At 43.3% G+C, this 24,878-nt stretch overlaps 2 protein-coding genes across 10 annotated transcripts in view; one reads left to right on the forward strand and one right to left on the reverse strand.

Moving 5' to 3' along the window:
- The window catches only part of LOC110520180 (rho GTPase-activating protein 15), a 68,747-nt gene that overhangs the window by 631 nt on the left and 43,238 nt on the right, over positions 1–24,878 (forward strand). For 2 of the 9 annotated variants that reach the window (XM_090229906.1, XR_016494770.1), the window contains 3 exons: positions 15,857–16,160; positions 16,489–16,595; positions 24,644–24,818. In XM_090229906.1, the coding sequence (XP_090086032.1) occupies positions 24,729–24,818 (90 nt within the window). In that variant the 5' untranslated portion in view covers positions 15,857–16,160; positions 16,489–16,595; positions 24,644–24,728. Of the gene's footprint in view, positions 1–15,856; positions 16,161–16,488; positions 16,596–16,700; positions 16,817–17,633; positions 17,730–22,898; positions 23,285–24,643; positions 24,819–24,878 lie in introns of those variants that run through there. The other 7 variants (XR_016494769.1, XM_021597314.3, XM_090229909.1 and 4 more) reach the window with 6 other exon arrangements.
- Positions 11,533–16,255, reverse strand: LOC110520182 (ADP-ribosylhydrolase ARH1). Its single transcript, XM_090229917.1, is given in 4 exon segments — positions 11,533–13,831; positions 14,425–14,512; positions 14,515–14,778; positions 15,805–16,255. Coding segments are annotated over 4 exon segments (1,137 nt in total). The 5' UTR covers positions 16,175–16,255; the 3' UTR covers positions 11,533–13,416.

Raw genomic sequence — 24,878 nt, forward strand, 5'->3', positions numbered from 1 at the left:
CCGCTGCTCGTTGAGAAGAGTAAGAACGATACGTGCTTTCACGTCAGAGTCTCCAATAACACCAGAAAGTCGCTAGATTTGTCGCTAGTCGCTTTTAAAAAAAATTGTCGCTAGAGGGGTCTGAATACTTGCTAAATATAGCGACAACGTCGTTAAATTGGCGACTCTACGTCTTACAGGAACGCGCACACCGGCCAAGCACACGCACCGTCGTGGATGCAAGGTCCGATCATTTGTGACACCAGTGTAATGAAACAGGGAGGGAGCAGGTCGAGCGTTCTAGCCCGAAGTCCAACGCGCTATCCACTTGTGCCGAAAAAGCATGATCAAGCGGCAGAGTCGATATCCGTGCTTATAAACCCAGGGTCGCTACAATACAGTTTTCTGTTTATTCGAGTATTTTCAAATGCATGCCAATACTTTCCAAATGTATTTCCAAACAAATTCCAATATTCAACAACTTGTTTTATATTTAAAAATGTACTGGTATTTTAGTCCTTGAAAAACAAGAATTTGAACCCAGGTCTGATGACAACACTTGTCAATGTTTGTGTTATATACACCTATATTAGTGTTATACACTAATACTGGCCATGCACATGTTCGTTGGGGTTTAACAAAGGCAATTGCAGACACAATCATTTCTGCTAATCTATCACAGAGAAACTCTTTTCACAACAGGTCTAACCGTAAACTAACTCATTTTTGTACATCGCGCTGGTCCGTACAACTGACCTTATTTTTAGCGCCCAAAAAAACGTAATACTTCCAGATCAACTGTAATATCAATACCATTGTAAAGAACAATTTCTCCCCTTTCCAAAAAAAAATCAATGACGAAACCTTCATGATTCCAAATGTAACGGATGTGAAACGGCTAGCTTAGTTAGCGGTGCGCGCTAAATAGCGTTTCAATCGGTGACGTCACTTGCTCTGAGACCTTGAAGTAGTAGTTCTCCTTGCTCTGCAAGGGCCGCGGTTTTTGTGGAGCGATGGGTAACGATGCTTCGTGGGTGTCAGTTGTTGATGTGTGCAGAGGGTCCCTGGTTCGCGCCCGGGTATGGGCGACGGGACGGTCTAAAGTTATACTGTTACACAAAGAGTTCCGTCGGGTCTTTTTAAAAATGGCGGGTGGGGAAGCTAAACCTATTGCGTGATAGTGAGAAGGAGAGATGTCGTGTGGGGAAATGGCTTTTTTCACTCGATCTGTCCAACTTATCAACTTATTGGCTCTAAAATGTAAATAAAACACTATAAAGAGTTTATATAATGCGTACATACCTATTTGAAGGTTTGACAAATTTTAATTGGGTTTTTAGGGCTGTGCTAAAGTGATCTTCAGAAGTAGACAGCAGCTTTTGAGTCATGATAGCTTGCAGTGATGACACAAATGACTAGGTATCCCCCTTACCCTGTCCTTTTCTTGTTTTTAAACAGTGAGAGAAGTGCTACAAAATGGAGAGAGGCTGTAAGACAGAATTATTTACTTTTTTAAAATGTATTTTTATTAACAACAAATCAATACATAAAGCACTTGAGAGAACACGAGCATACATAGATTACAAACAATGGACAATCGAGCTAGGGGGTACAATATCACTTGAGTGGGTTGAGTCACTGATGTGATCTTCCTGTCTGGGTTGGCGCCCCCCTTGGGTTGTGCCGTGGCGGAGATCTTTATGGGCTATACTCGGCCTTGTCTCAGGATTGTAAGTTGGTGGTTGAAGATATCCCTCTAGTGGTGTGGGGGCTGTGCTTTGACAAAGTGGGTGGGGTTATATCCTTCCTGTTTGGCCCTGTCCGGGGGTATCATCGGATGGGGCCACAGTGTCTCCTGACCCCTCCTGTCTCAGCCTCCAGTATTTATGCTGCAGTAGTTTGTGTCGGGGGGCTAGGGTCAGTTTGTTATATCTGGAGTACTTCTCCTGTCCTATCCGGTGACACCTTGTGAATTTAAGTATGCTCTCTCTAATTCTCTCTTTCTTTCTCTCTCTCGGAGGACCTGAGCCCTAGGACCATGCCTCAGGACTACCTGGCATGATGACTCCTTGCTGTCCCCAGTCCAACTGGCTGTGCTGCTGCTCCAGTTTCAACTGTTCTGCCTTATTATTATTTGACCATGCTGGTCATTTATGAACATTTGAACATCTTGGCCATGTTCTGTTATAATCTCCACCCGGCACAGCTAGAAGAGGACTGGCCACCCCACATAGCCTGGTTCCTCTCTAGGTTTCTTCCTAGGTTTTGGCCTTTCTAGGGAGTTTTTCCTAGCCACCGTGCTTCTACACCTGCATTGCTTGCTGTTTGGGGTTTTAGGCTGGGTTTCTGTACAGCACTTTGAGATATCAGCTGATGTACAAAGGGCTATATAAATACATTTGATTTGATTTGACCGCCGTGCCACCATGCTGTTCAAGTGAGCACAGCACAACAAGGCAAGTTCAATAATGTATTGTATGCTGCTGCATAAATTATGTATATACTAGGGAGATATGTATTCTTGTCACGACTTCCGCCGAAGTTGTTGCCTCTACTTGTTCGTTCGCCGGTCGACGTCATCGGCTTTCTAGCCTCCACCGATCCACATTTCTTTTTCCATTTGTTTTGTCTTGATTGTACACACCTGGATCCCATTACGTTTTAATTATTTCCCTATTTAACCCTCTGGAGCCATCATGGTTTTGTTGTCTCGTTTATGTGATTCTGGATTTTCCTTCTCCTTGTTGAAAGATTATTTCTGAGTAAAGTCACTATTATTACTCATCTGTGTCCTGTACCTGACTCCGCCTTACCCACATCAGACTCTGACAGAAACACGCACCTTTCAAATGGAGTCAGCAGGTGCACACAGCCCTCTTCTACCTATGGAGGACCGCGTCCAGCATCTGCAAACCATGGAGCGATGGGAGAGACGGGGTTTTCCAGCAACCCCATCATCACCCCAGCTCCCATTACCTCTTTGCTAAACGGGAAACCGGTGCAACTGCAGTGGTCAGCTGGGGCAGACAGGGCTTCTGGTCACCTGAAGGCTCTGTTTACCTCAGTTCCCGTGCTGGCTCATCCTGATCCCTCTATGGCATTTATAGTAGAGTTGGACTCGTCCAAGGCTGGGATAGGAGCTGTGCTGTCTCAGCGCTTGGGTACGCCACCAAAGCTCCGCCCTTGTGCTTTTTTTCCCGAAGAAACTCAGCCCGGCAGAGCGAAACTATGATGTGGGTGATCGGGAGCTGTTGGCTGTTGTCAAGGCTCTGAAGTCGTGGAGGCATTGGCTTGAGGGGGCTAAACACCCTTTCCTCATTTGGACTGACCACCGCAATCTGGAGTACATCCGGACGGCGAGGAGACTGAACCCTCGTCAGGCAAGGTGGGCCATGTTTTTCACCCGTTTTGTTTTCACCCTTTCCTACAGACCATGTTCCCAGAACGCTAAGGCAGACGCATTGTCCCGGCTGTATGACACAGAGGTGCGGTCCACGGATCTCACTCCCATACTTCTGGCTTCTTGCCTGGTGGCACCATTGGTATGGGAGGTGGACGCGGACATTGAGCGGGCATTACGTACAGAGCCCATTCCCAACCAGTGTCCAGTTGGGTGTCTGTACGTTCCGTCTGATGTCCGCAATCGTTTGATCAGTTGGGCTCACACGTCACCCTCCTCTGGTCATCCTAGCATCGGTCGGACAGTGTGCTGTCTTAGTAGGAAGTATTAAGTTGCTATTATTACTCATCTGTGTCCTGCGCCTGACTCTGCCTTAGCCACATCACCTAGACTCTGACAATACTGTAGCTAAGAAAGTAATACTAGTTGTGTAGTAAGATGTCAGTAGCCCATGTGCCTCACCCTAAAAATGTGGTATATTTACCCCTCTTAATTTCACCTAGTGTTCTGACTCGGCAGTGCTTATGTAGCCTACAGTATAACCTGTTTTAGAGAAATATAATCATTCAATTTTGCAAGAGATTTCATTGACTGCTTATATGCCCCCTTTATTTAACCAGGTAGGCTAGTTGAGAACAAGTTCTCATTTACAATTGTGACCGTGCCAAGATAAAGCAAAGCAGAGCGACACAAACACAGAGTTACAAATGGAATTGACAAACACGCAGTCCATAATACAATAGAAAAAGTATATATACAGTGTGTGCAAATGAGGTAGGATAAGGGAGGTAAGGCAATAAATAGGCCAGAGTGGCAAAATAATTACAATGTAGCAATTAAACACTGGAGTGATAGATGTGCAGAAGATGAGAGTGCAAATATAGAGCTACTGGGGTGCAAAATTAATAAAATAACAGTTTGGGGGATGAGGTAGTTGGATGGGCTATGTGCAGTGATCTGTGAGCTGCTCTGTGATAAACTGCATCCAATTTGCTGAGTAGTGTCAGGGATTGGTAGATACCCTCGTAAAACTGACTATGTTTGGCAGCATGAGTGAAGGATGCTTTGTTTGTGAAATAGGAAGCCTATTCTAGATTTAATTTTGGATTGGAGATGCTTAATGTGAGTCTGGAAGGAGAGTTTACAGTCTAACCAGACACCTATAATATGTGGACAACTACAAATACCTAAGTCAGAACCGTCCAGAGTAGTGATGAAGAGCATGCATTTAGTTTTACTTGCATGTAAGAGCAGTTGGAGGCCACAGAAGCAGAGTTGTATGGCATTTAAGCTCATCTGGAGGTTAGTTAAAACAGTGTCCAAAGAAGGGCCAGAAGTATACAGAATGGTGTCATCTGCGTAGAGGTGGATCAGAGAATCACCAGCAGTAAGGGCGACATCATTGATGTATACAGAGAAAAGAGTCGGCCCGAGAATTGAACCCTGTGGCACCCCTATAGAGACTGCCAGAGGTCTGGACAACAGGCCCTCCGATTTGACACATTGAACTCTGAGAACTAGTTGGTGAACCAGGCGAGGCAATCATTTGAGAAACCAAGGCTGTTGAGTCTGCCGATGTCAATCACCACATTCTCAGAGTCGAAAGCCTTGGCCAGGTCGATGAATACAGCTGCACAGTATTGTCTCTTATCGATGGCGGTTATGATATCGTTTAGGACCTTGCGCGTGGCTGAGGTGCACCCATGACCAGCTCGGAAACCAGATTGCCTAGTGGAGAAGGTACGGTGGGATTCAAAATTGTCGGTGATCTGTTTGTTAACTTGGCTTTCGAAGACCTTAGAAAGGCAGGGTAGGATAGATATAGGTCTGTAGTAGTTTGGGTCTAGAGGGTCTCCCCCTTTGAAAAGGACAACAAAAATCATAACAGCAAGGCCAACTGAATATGTTTGAGTGCATGTATGTGTGACAGTATTGCTTCCGTCCCTCTCCTCGCCCCTACCTGGGCTTGAACCAGGGACCTTCTGCACACATCGACAACAGCCACCCTCGAAGCATCGTTACCCATCGCTCCACAAAAGCCGAGCAAGGGGAACAACTACTTTAAGGTCTCAGAGCGAGTGACATCACCGATTGAAATGCTGTTAGTGCGCACCACCGCTAACTAGCGAGCTATTTCACATTGGTTACATATGGCACTATTTAAGTGTGTGTCCGTGTATGTGTGCATTTGAATGAGAGTGTGTGTATATGCATGTGTACAAACACCTGCACAGCATCAGCCTCAGGCAAACTGGCATTAGCTGTAACAACGCTGCCCCTCAGTGTCATTCAAACATACTTTTTGTCATGTTTAATTTTATTTTTTGAAAACTTTTCTTTGACCGCCATTTTCCGGCTGATTCTCCGGTTGTTCATTCATAGCTCTTCCCCCTCGTTTTTATTTTTTTACTCTTTTTCTCCCAAATTTCGTGGTATGCAATTGGTAGTTAGTCTTGTCTCATCGCTGCAATTCACATACGGACTCGGGAGAGGCGTCCTCCGAAACACAACACAATCAAGCCACACTGCTTCTTGACACAATGCCCACTTAACCCGGAAGCCAGCCGTGCCAATGTGTCAGAGGAAACCCCATACACCTGGCGACCGTGTCAGCGTCCACTGCACCCGGCCCGCCACAGGAGTCGCTAGTGCACGATGGGACAAGGACATCCCTGCCAGCCAAACCCTCCCCTAACCCGGACGATGTTGGGACAATTGTGCTCCGCACCATGAGTCTCCCGGTCGTGGCCGGCTGCGACAGAGCCTGGACTCAGAATCTCTAGTTGCACAGCTAGCACTGCGATTCAGTGCCTTAGACCACTCGGGAGGCCCTATACTGCCATCTATCTGCCGTCCAGGGAACAGTAGATATATTCAATGAAGTGATTCAGGCCTGCATTAAACACATTGAATTTAAATTGTATCATTGTTATGAATGGAAAATGGGAAAATCACAGCGAGCCTGCGGGCCACGCAGTGCAATGAGTATCAATGCCCTAGTTGCTTGATAGTGAAGGATTCAGAAGGGGTCTTTAAAGAGGTCCAGCAGCAGGGGTCTTGATTCAATAGGGCATTTACTGTCAATCTTGAGATGTATTCCAACAGATTATTCAGAAGAAATATAATTGTTACTGTGAGGGGCAAAGTATTCTGTTGTGCAAAAAGTAAATGAAACGGCTGCTTTCAAATTCTGTGATTGTAATGTACTTGGTGTAAAGTGGTTTGTATTTATGTGGGTCGTTACCTGGGTTTCTCACAAGGTTGCTGAGCTGGAGGAGGTTTCTGGAGCTCCTGCATCGTCTCAGAAGTTCACCCAACGCTAGAGGAGAGGGAAAGAATGAGAAATGTGGAGGTTTAGTATATTGATACCGTGAAATTATAAAAAGACAACTATTCATGGACTGTATTGGTATCATCTCCTACAGGGTTTGTTATAACTCTGAGGTCTGATGCAATTTCCATGCAATTCCTGCCTTCAGTTTTTTACTTACCTAGGCCTCTTCTCACTTGTGATTGCACAAGTTCCTCAGTTGTTGGTGGAGGACTAGGGGGTAGGAGTCCAAGTCTTCTAGGGTCTTCGGGTTCTTCTCCTTGGCATCCCACCACCAGATTCCAACCACTTCCTCAAAATCTTGTATTGGGGGTCTGAAATGTGGCCATATGTCTTCTTAGTCTTAAGTATGTAGACACCCCGATATTTAGCATTTTTTTTATACAGTCTTCTATATCTATAAACCAACATAATTTGACAGTATGCATTGTATAAAAAAATGTCATTTCAAGAACAATTAGTAAGTTCACAGATCTTGCAATCTGAGTACAACAGAACAAATAAGGTTGTGCATCACCTCCCTCAATGGTTTAGAGCAGTAGTTCCCAAACCTTTTATAGTCCCATACCCCTTCAAACATTCAACCTCCAGCTGCGTACCCCCTCGAGCACCAGGGTCAGCGCAATCTCAAATGTTGGTTTTTGCCATCATTGTAAGCCTGCCAAATACACACTATACGATACATTTATTAAACATAAGAATGAGTGTGAGTTTGTCACAACCCAGCTCGTGGGAAGTGACAAAGGGCTCTTATAGAGCTCTGTACCTGTATTTAGTTTTCACGCTAGTGAGGGCCGAGAATCCACTCTCACATAGGTACGTGGTTGCAAAGGGCATCAGGGTATTAACAGTGCGATTTGCCAAGGCAGGATACTCTGAGCACAGCCCAATCCAGAAATCTGGCAGTGGCTTCTGATTAAATTCAATTTTCACAGAACCGCTTGTTGCAATTTCGATGAGGCTCTCTTGTTCAGATATCGGTAAGTGGACTGGAGGCAGGGCATGAAAGATAACGAATCCAGTTGTTTGTGTCATCTTTTTCGGGAAAGTACCTGCGTAAATGCACACCCAACTCACTCAGGTGCTTCGCTATGTCACGTTTGACATTGTCCGTAAGCTTGAATTCATTTGCACACAATCATACAATGATGGAAAGACCTATGTGTTGTATGCAAGCGATCAAACTTTAAGCTCGTCTCAATTCAAGAAATGAAAATTTAAAAAACATGTCAATACTTTGACCCTTGATAACCAGCGCACTTCTGTATGTTGTAAAAGCGTTACATGGTTGCTGCCCATATCATTGCATGGTGCAGAATATACACAAGTTCAGGGGCCTTTCTTTAACAAAGTTAACCCTTTTCACTGTAGTGTCCAAAACATCTTTCAAGCTGTCAGTCATTCCCTTGGCAGCAAGAGCTTCTCGGTGGATTCTGCAAAGTACCCAAGTAGCGTCTTGGAGAAACTTCTTGTAAGCCCGATACCACTCCACTATGTCTCCCTGTCATGGCTGTTGCGCCATTAGTACAGATACCAACACATCTTGACCACAAGTCCATGTAAAGTCACAAAGCTGTCCAGTATTTAAACAATATGCTCTCCTGTTGTCCCGTTTTCCAGTGGTTTGCAGAAGAGGATGTCTTCCTTAATTGACCCCCATAAACGTAACGGATATATACCAGGAGCTGTGCCAGGCCCGCAACGTTTGACTCATTTGCTGTAATGCATAGAATTCACTGGCTTGTATGCGAAGCAGTAATTGTTTCAAAACATCTCCTGCCATGTCACTGATACGTTGTGAAAGAGTGTTGAAGGATGAAGGCATTGTCTGTATAGGTTCTTGGCCTTTTCCCCCAGCATTGTCCCCGCCATATTAGCGGCAGCAGGAAGAATTAAGTCCTACACAATAGCATGGGGCTTGACTGTCCTAGCCGTTCGGTAGCTCATCATATAAGATGCTTCTAGCCCCTTCTTATTAATGATATCTGTTGCTTTTATACATGTCTTACAACTGGAAAGTCGTCTTATTTCTCGCTCAAACTCCTGTGGCTTAATTTTCAAATTGCCATATTTTGTTTCTAAATGTCTGCGCAAGAGTGAAGGTTTCATCGAGTTGTGAGATAGTAATTTTGCACATATAACACACTGTGGCTGAGGAAAGGCACTACTCCCAATATAAGTGAATCCCAAATCAATGTAGTTCTCATCATATTTGCGCCTCTTCGATGATCCAACGTCCCTGTCTGATGTTCGGTGCTTTCTCGGTTAAAGGGGCAGTAGCTCTTCAGCAGCAACAGATTCACAACTGTCTGTGTCCATGCTAGCTGGGCTAACAACAAATGTAGAATTACTGATGCTAGCATTGTGCAAGCAGAACAACTTGTGTCGTTGACAGGTGCAGGTGTAGTACTGCTGGTAGTAGCAGTACTACTAGTGGAGCTGGTATGCGTCTCTGTGGACGCGGGCCTTACTAACCATTTATCCATATTTGAGCAAATGGAATGAGCAGCAGCTACGTTTGGCTACAAACGGACTGTTAGTGGAATTCCGGCGAGAGAGTAACGATTAATGTGATTGTATGTTAATTATTTGAATAAGATACCTGTATTTGACATTGTGTAGTTATTTCGCTGAACACTTGATGGTTTAATTTTTGGGGGGGCAATGAAACGAGGCTACTCACCCAAATGTATATTCCTGTTGGAAAATATAAATGTAGTGTTTGAAAGTGTGAAAAAAAATGTGTATAACATTGCAAATACACTTAGAAGTTCCTTTTTTATATGAAATGACAATGTTCTTGCATCCCACATCCTTGCCTACTTCTCAATCGTATTGTAGAAGAAGGTCCAGGGTCACTCTCCTCGGACCCTCTTCTCCAATAGGTTTTGAAAAGGAGGCAAGGGGAGAGGATGTAAGCAATTCAGGAAATATTAATTTAAAAGACACTGTGTTTGGCCAATGTGTGAGTGCGAACATGTGGGTGGGGCAGACTTGACTCTGTTCAAAACTTCCTCCAACTTCAAATAGAGTGGGGACTTACATCTTGGTTCCATCTGCATTCTGCCAGTGCTGCCAGCAGTGTTCTGGCATCAGACTGGTGGTGAAAGGGAAGAATGCTGGCTGGCGTACATCAGAAAATGGTTGTGGTAGGACTCTAGATCAGCTGTTGATCTGTAAAAACAAAAAAGAACACAAAGACATGTCATAATGAATCCGTCATGAAATCAACTAAATTGTAGTCCTCCTTTGGCTGTGAATGTCAAACATCACCCTGATGAAGGGTTTACCGATCCTCCCCTCTGTGAGGCGTCTGTTTCTCAAACTAGACACTAATGTACATGTTGACTTGGCCCATGTTGAATTGATACAATGCTTCCCACAGTTGTATGAATTTAGCTGGATGTCCTTTGGGTGCTGGATCATTCTTGATACACACGGGAAACTGTTGAGCATGAAAAATCAAGCAGCGTTGCAGTTCTTGACAGAAACCATAGCGCCTGGCACCTACTACCATACCCCATTCACGGGCACATAAATCTTTTGTTTTCCTCATTTACCCTCTGAATGACACACACCATCCATGTGTGTCCAAGACTTTAAAAATCCTTCTTTAACCTGTCAAGTGGATTTAACAAGTCACATCAATAAGGAATCATAGCTTTCACCTGGTCAGTCTGTCATGGACATTCTTAATGTTTTGTATACTCTGTGTATTTTCTTAGTCCAAGTAAAGTGACACAGGATGGTCATACTGCTTCTGGACAGTGCCAAAGTGTATTTTCTACAAGTTATTTCAAACATGATTAAAAAAATGACTCAATGTAATTACTACAACAAACAATTTAAGAAACAAACTTTCAATTGAAAGGAAACTTCTTGGCAGAGGAATAACACATTTGAATAAATGTGGGTTTGACATTCTTAAAAGTAGGGGTCATAACCAGCTATAAAATAATGCAATTTGTCAAAACAGCTGTAAAGATATGGTAAATAATGTCATGACAGTGTTATGACCATATTATGCAGGTTATCTCAGCTCTTATGATACATTTTCATAAGAAACATTAATGTGTTGGAAATCCCAAATTGTTTGCATAGTCAACTTACACACAGCTCTGACAAACATGCTTAAAGTTGAAGTCGGAAGTTTACATACACCTTAGCCAAATACATTTAAACTCAGTTTTTCACAATTCCTGACATTTAATCCGATTAAAACATCCCTGTTTTAGGCCAGTTAGGATCACCACTTTATTTTAAGAATGTGAAATATCAGAATAATAGTAGAGAATGATTTATTTCAGCTTTTGTCTTTCGTCACATTTCCAGTGGGTCAGAAGTTTACATACACTCAATTAGTATTTGGTAGCATTGCCTTTAAATTGTTTAACTTGGGTCAAACGTGTCGGGTAGCCTTCCACAAGCTTCCCACAAATTTTGGCCCATTCCTCCTGACAGAGCTGGTGTAACTGAGTCAGGTTTGTAGGCCTCCTCCTTTCCAAGCTGTTTAAAGAAACAGTCAACTTAGTGTATGTAAACTTCTGATCCACTGGAATTGTGAAACAGTGAATTATAGGTGAAATAATCTGTCTGTAAACAGTTGTTGGAAAGATTACTTGTCATGCACAATGTAGATGTCCTAACCGACTTGCCAAAACTATAGTTTAACAAGAAATGTGTGGAGTGGTTGAAAAACAAGTTTTAATGACTCCAACCGAAGTGTATGTAAATGTCAGAATTTAACTGTACCCCACCAGACTTGCCACCTGGGGTCTTTTCACAGTCCCCAAATCCAATACAAATTCAAGAAAGCATCAAGTATTATATAGAGCCTTTATTGCATGGAACTTCCTTCCATCTCATATTGCTCAAATATACCGCAAACCTGGTTTCCAACAATTAAAGCATCACCTCAGGGGCACAACGCCTCTCCCCTATTTGACCTAAATAGTTTGTGTAAGTATTGATATCCTTGAGCTGTTGTCTTTTGATGTTCTGTATTATGTCATGTTTTGTGTGGACCCCAGGAAGAGTAGCTGCTGCTTTTGCAACAGCTAATGGGGATCCTAATAAAATACCAGTATATTATGACATGATGATTTTGACCATGTCATGACGTGTTATGATGCTAGGTGTCAAGTAAAATGTTACCGTTCATTCTAAGACCATACTGTTTGGAATAATTTACTCAAAGTACATCACATTTCCAGAGTGAAGGTGTGGTCAATTTTACGATCAGCACCAACACATTGAATGGGAAAATGGATTCAAAGAACTCCCTCTGCTGGTGACTTGGTAAATGTGCAATCCTAAAGGGGGGCTGTGATTGGTTAATGACCTATAATGTAAATGTGTGTACATACACACACACACACACAATGGGTAATTTCATTAAAAGTACCAGAGAGCCCACTCTGGAAATGTTACATTACAAACTATGTATAAAAAAATAAGCTAAATCAAAAAGTAGTTTTGAGGTACTCACATTTTTTATATTGAATAAATGAATGTGAAAATTTGTATTTCAGAATCTAGACATACAGTACTCCATATTTGAGGGAAAACTATATGGAGTATAATGACACCAAGATGTGTCTGTATCATGTACAGTTCACAGATCACAGGGTCTTGCAGGAGGCGTGAATAGGTCTAAAAAGGGCCTAAAATGGCAATTCCTCTGTAAATATCCTTCCTCCCAATGAAGTTCTTATGTGAGAACTACCAGAACAATCTAGAGTGGAATTGCCCTATCTTAACTTATCAGCAGATAGGAAAAATTACTTTAAGGATATCAAAGACTGAGCCAGACATACAGTTCATGTTTAAATTGTTCATAATTTTCTACAGTGATGATTGCAACCACTTTCCTATAACAAGCTGATATGGGATAGAAGCCACACTGTTAAACAGGTTTCACTGGAAAATCAAGCTACAGAAAGAAGAACAGCATATTTTTCAGGGAGGGAACCAGTGAAGAAAAATCACCAGTGTAAATATGATTTATTTTCCCTTTTGTACTTTAACTATTTGTATCGTTGCAACACTGTATATAGGGATAATATGACATCTGAACTTTTGTGAGTCTAATATTAACTGTTCATTTTTTTTATATATATTTTTTCTTCACTTTTATCTATTTCACTTGCTTTGGCAATGGAACCATATGTTTTCCATGCCAATAAAGACCTTATATTGAAATTGAATTGAGAGACGGGGAGAGAGGAGGGAGTTTCAAGAGTGATTTGTTAAGTTACATTGCCACCCTCTGGTCACCACCATACGTGTAGTCTCCATTTTGAAGATGTACACAATAACGTCAATCTAATCTGAAGTAAAGCAATCCATTTTTACACTCTGCCATAGCTAATGGTCTACAATAATAGCACAACTGTAGCAGTAATGTATGTTAGTGAAGGATTGATTATAGGCTGGTAATTAAACATTTTACGTTGCCATAAAATAAAATGTTTGTAATTATACAGCAAATTCTGCAGCTGCGTATGACTCCATCTCCTAGTCAGTAGGTAGACTACAGTTTGAGATCATAAATACTCTATAAATCTTTCCAGATCCAGTCATATTCTTTAAAAATATGTAATAAAAAACCAAGGGATACAAAATTAGTGTCAAAAAAGGAGAAATGACTGATCATCTGCAGGATATGTAATGAATTTCACCTTTAACCATCTTGGTTTCATTTACTTCACTCTTTCAAAGAACCTAGATGTTTCCCCCTGAGCTTGTATAGCCGTTCCCCTAGTTTGGATAGTCTGTCACGGTACTCAAGCCTCTGGTAGTTGATCTCTGGCACCCCTCTGAAGCCGAACAGTGCGCCCCACCAGGCAGCAGCGATCACGGCCGTGGAGTCGCTGTCCCCGCCATGGAAGAAGCCATGATTGGCCAGCTCAACCCAGGAGTCGCCTGCCCTCAGGAGGGCATCGTAAGCTATCATGGGAGCATCATGCCCACTGGCGCCACCACAACCCTTGAAGCTCACCGCCCTATAGAAACTCTCCCTCTCCTTCACACCGTAGAAGTCTGGGAACTGAGGTTTGCTCTTTCCATCCAGAATGCCTCTCTTTTCTAAATAGGATTTCCACTGAATTCCAAAGTAGTCCCTGGAAAAATGAGATTAGTCAGAAGCAGATGAAAGTTATACATCTTTCTACATTGTAAACCCAGCCATAGATGTAGGAATTTAATTTGGCCTGTATTGTCGCAGCAAAATAATTCTGCAGCAACAGGATTTGATCGTTTAGTCCATGATGTTGCATGATCGGTGATTAGGCTTTTTGCTGGTAACATGAGGCTACATGAAAAATGGAATACTGATAATTTGACTGGGTGTTAGTGCAGTTTTGTGTGAATTTCTGTAAACTCCAAGCTCATCTCCATTTCCTCTAGGGCAGGAAAATTCTCAGCAACAAAAAAATGTCAAAACTAAGATCCAATATCTGGGTTGGACAATGGTGTGTTATTAACTGGAATCAGTATGTCACATTTCTTTATAAACAACAACTTTCACTAATTAACATTGAGGTGTGACGTACAGTCAACCAAAGGAGGCTGTTGGGCAGAGATATTGGAGGACTGGCTTATAGTAATGGTCGGAATGGAGTGGTATCAAACATATCAAAGGAAACCATGTGTTTGACACCGTTCCACTCTGCCCACCAGCCTCCTCTGCAGAAAACCACAACAAAGGCCTCACCAGTGCGCCATGTTCAGCTCCACACAATTGCCCGAATGCCTGACGTACTCCTTGGCTTTGTCCAGGACCTCCATGAGTCTGTGTCCACAGGCAGGGTGCCCCTCACTGCGTAGGCCGTGAACAGGGCTGCAGCCAGGGCTCCCAGGTAGCCTGTGGGGTGGTGGTGGGTCAGACGCCCACTCTCCACACTTACTGCTATCAGCAGGTGCTCCTGCTCAGTGTCAGGGAAGCGCAGGCCGATACACATGGCCCTCATGGCTGCCCCACACCCTCCGCCCCTCTTGTCGAAGGGAATCTTAATGTCCTCGTCAGTTCTCTGTCTGTGCCTTGCAACACTGTTGATGCAGGTGATGCCTACAGCGGAGACAGAAGGAATGTAATTATTGAATTGAATGAAGGTCAACATGTGGGTTTAAATGTACACATTGTGTAATCTACAAAATCCCCCAAAGTAATTATTTTTGATGATAGGGCCATAATTACTAGTAATGTTGCATACTCCAATAAATGTTAAAATCTCACATTTTTGGTAAGAATTGTTATAAATTGCTGAGGTCACTTTTGAGGACATTGAGGACATAAGCTCAACTGCACAGTACAAATATGATTTTTCACCTTCATTATAAATGAAAGTTGTATGTGGTTCAGTTGGTAGAGCATGGTGCTTGCAACGCGTGGGTTAGTTTCCCACAGGGGACCAGCATGAAAAATATGAAAATGTCTGCACTCTCCTGCAAGTTGCTCTGGATAAGAGTGTCTGCTAAATGACTAAAAATGTAAATGCTAAAATATTTGTATGTTTAGTGTTAGAGAAAATGTGCAGATTTTCTAAAGGGCTCTCGATCAAAACATCTGCCCCCATCTGTGAACGTCTCACAGAACGCTAGATTGACTTCCAGAACTCATTAGGAACACACCTTTCATCTCATGCTAATATTGTCTGTCTATGACAAATGGAAAGTGATTTTTATTTTAGATTAATGGCTATAATATTATGTCTGAATGTGCTACCCTGTTGAAACCACTCTCTCCTGCTGTGCTACGATGTAACTATCGCAGGCATGTGCTTCACCTGTGAGGTAGGGTTCAGCTCGGAGTGGATGGACAGTAGGAAGAGCAAATAAAATGGTTTCAGATTTCACATCCTACGACAGATAGGCGCAGAAAAAATGCTACTATGTACGTGGGAACCAGGGCTATTGCTCAATGCAAGCCATTTTGATCTACGGTGTCCACAGAACCGGTACCAGAACCACGTAGGTCCCCTATATTTACATTAAGATAAGTGTACCGTGCCCAAGTGTGCAGAAATATTGCCATATGCCTCTCATGTTAACACAACATGACACACCTCATGAAGGAATATAAACTGTTACATACCTGCTCCTCTTCCAGCCATGTCTGTCATGCTTACAATGTACTTCTCCACCAGGGCTCGATACAGCACAGGGAGGGACGCCCCTTCCCCCTCCCCTACCTTGACCAGAGCCTCAGCTGTAGCCAGGTGCATGACGGTGTCATCACTAACAGGGAAGTCTATGGCATCCAGCTTCTCTAGACCTCCTCTCTTCTGAACTTGCTCATGTATTAACACTCCATCATTTTCAAATTCCCAGGTACCATGGTTGCAGCCCAGGGCATCTCCTGCTCCACTCAGGACCATGCTGGCCTTGTACCTCTGTTCCAGGGGGACCGTGTCTGACATGGTGAGATCTGGATGGTGTTCAATCACTTCTGTAAGAGATTCCATTGGATCATTGACTAATTGAATGTGACATTGAATGTTGATTAATATAAAATACAGAAAAAAGCTGTTGAGACGAGATATGAGGCGGTCAACCCCAATGAGAGTCACTGAACCATCAATGATAAAAGACAAACGTCACAGAATGTAGAGATATGGATGTATTGTGTAGAATTATTGAATGTCCCCAATACGAGCTAGTGCAGTAAATTGATACCTTGTGCTGGTGGCTGATCTTATAGACTTATATAGGCAGAACTTGAGTGTCAGTTTCCCTCTGTCGGTTCCCTTCCTGTAATTCTGTACTTTCCCTTTTGCAGTCTCCGCCCCCTCTCAGCTCCATACAAGGCAACAATGAGTTTTGAAAAACACTTCCTCGATTAGGGCCAATGGGAATGTGAAGTTGCAATTGCCCCATCTTCTGGAAGTAAGTAGGAAATGCATAGTTTATTGACTATTGTACACTTTCCTCACGGTCTATTCTAAAACTTTATGCCTTATAAAACATTTATAGATTATTGTTTATGTTAAGGTTTGACCAAGGATGGCGCCCATGAAGACCACATTTTGAATTGTGCATTCAAATTAAACTGACAGTGTGTCCTCACTGTAAATAACCAAGCTGACATCATCAGGAGTGTTGTTAAGGTGAATCAGAGAAGGATGAAGAAGAGAGACATTCTACGAATTCATTTTTTCTGGTTCATACAGTCAATGAACAAAGCAGACCAAACCCAGCTGCTATCGTATTGGTGTCCATGGGACAGCCGCCACTTGCTTTTAAGCAGACTAAAACAATGACAAAATGTTTCAATTGTTAACATCCTCAGTAAGACATCTTTATTTATCCACCATCTTTGGGTGAATTCCCCAAGACCACAGGAAAACCCCAAATGATGTAAAATTTTGTCATCAACCAATGTCATCAACAAACAATTGTTTTGGAGCTTGTTGATAATGTTACAACATTCGTTTTAAATCTTATGATATATTTATTTCACCTTTATTTAACCAGGTAGGCAAGTTGAGAACAAGTTCTCATTTACAATTGCGACTTGGCTAAGATCAAGCAAAGCAGTTCGACACGTACAACAACGCAGAGTTACACATGGAGTAAAACAAACATACAGTAGAAAAATAAGTCTATATACGATGTGAGCAAATGAGGTGAGATAAGGGAGGTAAAGGCAAAAAAAGGCCATGGTGGCGAAGTAAATACAATATAGCAAGTAAAACACTGGAAGGGTAGATTTGCAGTGGAAGTATGTGCAAAGTAGAAATAATAATGGGATGCAAAGGAGCAAATTAAATAAATATAGTAGGGGAAGAGGTAGTTGTTTGGGCTAAGTTATAGATGGGCTATGTACAGGTGCAGTAATATGTGAGCTGCTCTGACAGCTGTTGCTTAAAGCTAGTGAGGGAGATAAGTGTTTCCAGTTTCAGAGATTTTTGTCATTCGTTCCAGTCATTGGCAGCAGAGAACTGAAAGGAGAGGCGGCCAAAGGAAGAATTGGTTTTGGGGGTGACCAGAGAGATATACCTGCTGGAGCACGTGCTACAGGTGGGTGCTGCTATGGTGACCAGCGGGCTGAGATAAGGGGGGACTTTACCTACCAGGGTCTTGTAGATGACCCTGAGCCAGTGGGTTTGGCGACGAGTATGAAGCGAGGGCCAGCCAACGAGAGCGTACAGGTCACAGTGGGGGGTAGTATAGGGGGCTTTGGTGACAAGACGGATGTTACTGTGATAGACTGCATCCAATTTGCTGAGTAGGGTATTGGAGGCTATTTTGTAAATGACATCGCCGAAGTCGACGAGCAGTAGGATGGTCAGTTTTACGGGGGTATGTTTGGCAGCATGAGTGAAGGATGCTTTGTTGCGAAATAGGAAGCCAATTCTAGATTTAACTTTGGATTGGAGATGCTTGATGTGAGTCTGGAAGGAGAGTTTACAGTCTAACCAGACACCTAGGTATTTGTGGTTGTCAACATATTCTAAGTCAGACCCGTCCAGAGTAGTGATGCTGGACGGGCGGGCAGGTGCAGGCAGTGATCGGTTGAAGAGCATGCATTTAGTTTTACTTGTATTTAAGAGCAGTTGTAGGCCACGGAAGGAGAGTTGTATGGCATTTAAGCTCGTCTGGAGGGTTGTTAACACAGTGTCCAAAGAAGGCCACAGTGTCCAAAGAACCCTGTGGCACCCCCATAGAGACTGCCAGAGGCCCAGACAACATGCCCTCCGATTTGACACGCTGAACTCTATCAGAGAAGTAGTTGGTGAACCATGCGAGGCAATCATTTGAGAAACCAAGGCTATCGAGTCTGCCGATGAGGATGTGGTGATTGACAGAGTCGAAAGATTTGGCCAGGTCAAGGAATACGGCTGCGCAGTATTGTTTCTTATCGATGGCGGTTAAGATATCGTTTAGGACCTTAAGGTGCACCCATGACCAGCTCTGAAACCAGATTGCATAGCGGAGAAGGTGCGGTGGGATTCGAAATGGTCGGTAATCTGTTTGTTGACTTGGCTTTCGAAGACCTTAGAAAGGCAGGGTAGGATAGATATAGGTCTGTAGCAGTTTGGGTCTAGAGTGGCCCCCCCTTTTAAGAGGGGGATGACCGCAGCTGCTTTCCAATCTTTGGGAATCTCAGACGACACGAGAGGTTGAACAGGCTAGTAATTGGGGTTGCAACAATTTAGGCAGATCATTTTAGAAAGAAAGGGTCCAGATTGTCTAGCCCGGCTGATTTGTCCATATTTTGCAGCTCTTTCAGAACATCAGCTGACTGGATTTGGGAGAAGGAGAAATGGGGAAGGCTTGGTGGAGTTGCTGTGGGGAGGACAGTGCAGTTGACCGGGGTAGGGGTAGCCAGGTGGAAAGCATAGCATGGCCAGCCGTAGAAAAATGCTTATTGAAATGTTCAATTATAGTGGATTTATCGGTGGTCACAGAGTTTCCTATCCTCAGTGCAGTGGGCAGCTGGGAGGAGGTATTCTTATTCTCAATGGAATTTACAGTGTTCCAGAACTTTTTTGAGTTTGTGTTGCAGGAAGCAAATTTCTGCTTGAAAAAGCTAGCCTTGGCTTTTCTAACTGCCTGTGTATATTGGTTTCTAACTTCCCTGAAAAGTTGCATATCACGGGGGCTGTTCAATGCTAATGCAGAATGCCATAGGATGTTTTTGTGTTGGTAAAGGGCAGTCAGGTCTGGAGAGAACCAAAGGATATACTGTATCTGTTCCTGGTTCTAAATTTCTTGAATGGGGCATGCTTATTTAAGATGGTGAGGAAGGCATTTAAAAAAAAATACCAGGCATCCTCTACTGACGTGATGAGGTCAATATCGGGTCGATTAGAAAGGCCTGCTCGCTGAAGTGTTTCAGGGAGCGTTTGACAGTGATGAGTGGAGGTCGCTTGACCGCTGACCCATTACGGATGCAGGCAATGAGGCAGCGATTGCTGAGATCTTGGTTGAAAACAGCAGAGGTATAGTTAGAGGGCAAGTTGGTTAGGATGATATCTATGAGGGTGCCCGTGTTAACGGCTTTGGGGTGGTACCTGGTAGGTTCATTGATAATTTGTGTGAGATTGAGGGCATCAAGCTTAGATTGTAGGATGGCTGGGGTGTTAAGCATGTTCCAGTTTAGGTCAACTAGCAGCACAAGTTCTGAAGATAGATGGGGGGCAATTAGTTCACATATGGTGTCCAGAGCACAGCTAGGGGCAGAGAGTGGTCTATAGCAGGCGGCAACGGTGAGAGACTTGTTTTTAGAGAGTTGGATTATATATCTTGATATAAAGTGTATACCATTCATATTGTGAACTGTTACTGTAGAAAACATTAAGGACACCTGCTCTTTCCGTGACATAGACTGACCAGGTTAATCCAGGTGAAAGCTATGATCCATGTTGATGTCACCTGTTAAATTCACTTCAATCAGTTTAGATGAAGGGGGGAGTCAGGTGAAAGAAGGATTTTTAAGCCTTGAGTCAATTGAGATATGGATTGTGTATGCCTGCCATTCAGAGGGTGAATGTGCAGGACAAAAGAGCAGGGTGCACCTCAATATTAGGAAGGTGTTCTTAATGTTTTGTGCACTCAGTGTATCTCTACATTTTGCTAATGGAAGTATGCTGGTGCCTTGCAAAAACAAATCAAATCAAAGTTTGTCACGTGCGCCGAATACAACAGTAGACCTTACAGTGAAATGCTTACTTACAGGCTCTTACCAATAGTGCAAAAAAAGGTATTAGGTGAACAATAGGTAGGTAAAGAAATAAAACAACAGTAAAAAGACAGGCTATATACAGTAGTGAGGCTATAAATGTAGTGAGGCTACATATAGACACCGGTTAGTCAGGCTGATTGAGGTAGTATGTACATGTAGATATGGTTAAAGTGACTATGCATACAGTATATGATGAACAGAGAGTAGCAGTAGCGCAAAAGAGGGGTTGGCGGGTGGTGGGTGGGACACAATGCAGATAGCCCGGTTAGCCAATGTGCGGGAGCACTGGTTGGTCGGCCCAATTGAGGTAGTATGTACATGAATGTATAGGTAAAGTTGCTATAAATATATGATAAACAGAGAGTAGCAGCAGCGTAGAAAGAGGGGTTGGGGGAGGCACACAATGCAAATAGTCCGGGTAGCCGTTTGATTACCTGTTCAGAAGCCTTATGGCTTGGGGGTAAAAACTGTTGAGAAGCCTTTTTGTCCTAGACTTGGCACTCCGATACCGCTTGCCGTGCGGTAGGAGAGAACAGTCTATGACTGGGGTCTTTGACACTTTTTAGGGCCTTCCTCAGGCCTTCCGCCTGGTGTAGAGGTCCTGGATGGCAGGCAGCTTAGCCCCAGTGATGTACTGGGCGGTATGCACAACCCTCTGTAGTGCCTTGCGGTCAGAGGCCGTGCAATTGCCGTACCAGGCAGTGATGCAACCAGTCAGCATACTCTCGATGTTGCAGCTGTAGAACCTTTTGAGAATCTCAGGACCCATGCCAAATCTTTTTAGTTTCCTGAGGGGGAATAGGCTTTGTCGTACCTTCTTCACGACTGTCTTGGTGTGCTTGGACCATTCTAGTTTGTTGTTGATGTGGACACCAAGGAACTTGAAGCTCTCAACCTGCTCCACTACACTACTGCTCCTCTACAGCTCTACAGCTCTTAACCTGCTCCACTACCACCTGCTCCACTCCAGCTTGGTCCTCCTTTTCCTATAGTCCACAATCATCTCCTTAGTCGTTGTTACATTGAGGGATACGTTGTTATTCTGGCACCACCCGGCCAGGTCTCTGACCTCTCTATCGGCTGTCTCATCATTGTTGGTGATCAGGCCTACCACTGTTGTGTCATCTGCAAACTTAATGATGGTGTTGGAGTCGTGGTTGAACAGGGAGTACAGGAGGGGACTGAGCACACACCACTGGGGAGCTCCAGTGTTGAGGATCAGTGTGGCAGATGTGTTGCTACCTACCCTCACCACCTGGGGGTGGCCCGTCAGGAATTCCAAGATCCAGTTGCAGAGGGAGGTGTTTAGTCCCAGGATCCTTAGCTTAGTGATGAGCTTTGAGGGTACAATGGTGTTGAAAGCTGAGCTGTAGTCAGTGAACAACATTCTCACATAAGTGTTCCTTTTGTCCAGGTGGGAAAGGGCAGTGTGGAGTGCAATAGAGATTGCATCCTCTGTGGATCTGTTGGGCGATATGCAAATTGGAGTGGGTCTAGGGTTTCTGGGATAATGGTGTTGATGTGAGCCATTACCAACCTTTCAAAGCACTTCATGGCTACAGACATGAGTGCTACGGTCTGTAGACATTTAGGCAGGTTGCCTTTGTGTAATTGAGCACATGGACTATGGTCTGCTTGAAACATGTTGGTATTACAGACTCAATCAGGGACATGTTGAAAATGTCAGTGAAAACATCTGCCAGTTGGTCAGCACATGCCCGGAGCACACGTCCTGGTAATCCGTCTGGCCCCGCAGCCTTGTGTATGTTGACCGGTTTAAAGGTCTTACTCACGTCGGCTATGGAGAGCGTGATCACACAGTCGTCCGGAACAGTTGACGACTGTTATGCATCAGTGTTGCTTGCCTCGATGCGAGCATAGAAGTGATTTAGCTCGTCTGGTAGGCTCATGTCACTGGGCAGCTCGCGGCTGTGCTTCCCTTTGTAGTCTGTAATAGTTTGCAAGCCCTGGCACATAAGACGAGCATCAGAGCCGGTGTAGTATGATTCACTCTTAGCCCTGTATTGATCTTTGCCTGTTTGATGGTTCGCCGCATGGCATAGCAGGATTTCTTGTAAGCTTCCGGGTTAGAGTCCTGCACCACCTTGAAAGCGGCAGCTCTACCCTTTAGCTCAGTGCCAATGTTGCCTGTAATCCATGGCTTCTGGTTGGGGTATGTACGTACAGTCACTGTGCGGACGACGTCCTCGATGCACTTATTGGTAAAGCCAGTGACTGATGTGGTGTACTCCTAAATGCCATCGGAAGAATCCCGGAACATGTTCCAGTCTGTGATTGCAAAACAGTCCTGTAGTTTAGCATCTGTTTCAACTGACCACTTTTTTATTGATGCAAACTATAAAAATCACTGTAACCAAATAGAATTTAAGTTAGGACAACATTAACTGCAGTGAAACTTACCACAAGGCATGCACAACTAACTTTCAAACTACACTTGGGCAAGGGAGATGTTTGAAACAAGCTGTTACTAAAAACAGGCCAAAAAGGAGTAGCGGAAAACCACACAAGTTGTTGTCCCGTACACCAACTCTCTGCTGCAGGAGGGATAATTCTGATTCACGCTGTTCTCAGATTGTGTGATGGTCAGATTCCACCTCTATTGTACATGCGTTAGTAATGTGTACCGGTATTCACTTTTGAAGTTGAAGCAAGTTTCAGTCAGACTATTTCTGTGCAAGTAGCACCCTTCAGGAAGTGGGGACCTGAGCCTGCGACATGTAACAGATGTTCACATCAACTGTAGAGCAGCAATGGTTTGAGTACAACACATGATGAAACCTACTTCCTCTAAAAGGAAGACTTGCACTCTTTCTCTCTTTTTGTGATCTGTGGCAGATTGATTTGATAGAGGCATGGCGGGGACGAGGTAAGAAAGACACCATTCTAGTGGGTTTGTGTTTGAAAATTGAAAGATTGCTGTTTCCTTGCTTTTAAGAGTATTTGGGGTTTAGTGGGGGCCATTGGTGACTTAAAGAGATGTAACACCTGAGCAATGGTGTCAGTGGCCTGGGTCCTTACTGGACGTGGCTGATAGGTGGAAAGTTGTTGACACGTGAGGAATATCCGTTATTCTTGAGTATTATATTCCAGAATCGTTATAACATGGTAGATGTTGTTTAGGAATGCCCTGTCTACATGCAGTTAAAACAGGACATGCTAGATGCCACAGGATACCGTAGATTTGCTGTTGAACAAGTGTGAATTCAAAAAATATAGAGAATTTGTCTCTTTTTTTTTTACGTTGCTAAAGTAACTTTTTGAAACTGCATTCATTATCCTGTCTGTCAATTGACAATTCTGCACAATTCTGCAAGTCTATACCAGATATATGATGATATGTATCACATGGCCATCTTTATTTACTGCATTGTTAATGTGGTAATCAGAAACAAGAAGAGATGTTAGGCTCTAAGCAAACATTAAGTACTTTGGTTGATTTCTGAATTGTTTTTTTGGGGAAGGAGTTTTAGATTTGCTTCCTGTTGTGAGACACTGTGCAGCTTTTCAAAAAAACATCAGTCAATAACACACATTTGGTAAAAAATATATATATATATATTTTATGACATTGACTGGATGTGCCTTAGTATTTACATTTACATGATCGTTGTTTAGATTTAACATAGATTTTTGTCAGTGGGTAGATTTGTGAGAGTCGTTAAATAAGCAGACTGTGAGTATTTTTCCTGCTCATCGAAAGACACATTACAGCAAGAAGGGTGTTTTGCAATGCTTTATTGAGTCAACCATTACAGGAAGGAAAGTTAAAGTCCTCAAGCTTAGGCCAGACTTCTCGAAGCGTCTGCCCCTAAATGTTCCTCATCTCCTGAACGTCACAGCTAAACCAAATGAATTAATGCACTCCCAAAAGCAAAAACAGCACTTTTAACAGCCTTCTATGAGGTGTCCATTTAATTATTAGAAATCTTATCAGTTGGATACTACTTATTATTTATCAATATTTGAATCAAAGGAGGACCATCATTCTTTCCCAAAAGTTTGTTTGGGCCCTCAAAACGATGTTGCATGAAGCATACTTCATTTTCCAAAAATGTATTATTTTTTACTGCATCAGGATAGCATACACAGACATTTTGACTTAATAGCCTTCTTCAGTGTATAGGTTATTGATTTATAAGAAATCTTATCAATTGGATAATACTTGTTTTTTTCATCAATATTTTAATCTTAACATCCACTTATGTTTTCATCTCCTTTTGACCAGAATCACCAATCTTCAGAATGTAGGGAAACAGCCGCCTCTGATTTTGCCCCACCAGTTGACCGGAGCAGCACAAGGTACAGTCCAGATGCGCATCAAGAGCTCCCAGAGCAGCGGGGAACGCCTGAGTCAAACCAAGTCCATGGTCCTGCAGGATCCTGATCTGCCTCCCAAACCTGTGAGTATACACTGAGTGTACAAAACATTAGGAACACATTCATAATTTTGAGTGGAACCC

This window comes from Oncorhynchus mykiss, chromosome 3 (genome assembly GCF_057628025.1).
Source record: "Oncorhynchus mykiss isolate SJ-2025 chromosome 3, ASM5762802v1, whole genome shotgun sequence".
Lineage (NCBI taxonomy): Eukaryota > Metazoa > Chordata > Actinopteri > Salmoniformes > Salmonidae > Oncorhynchus > Oncorhynchus mykiss.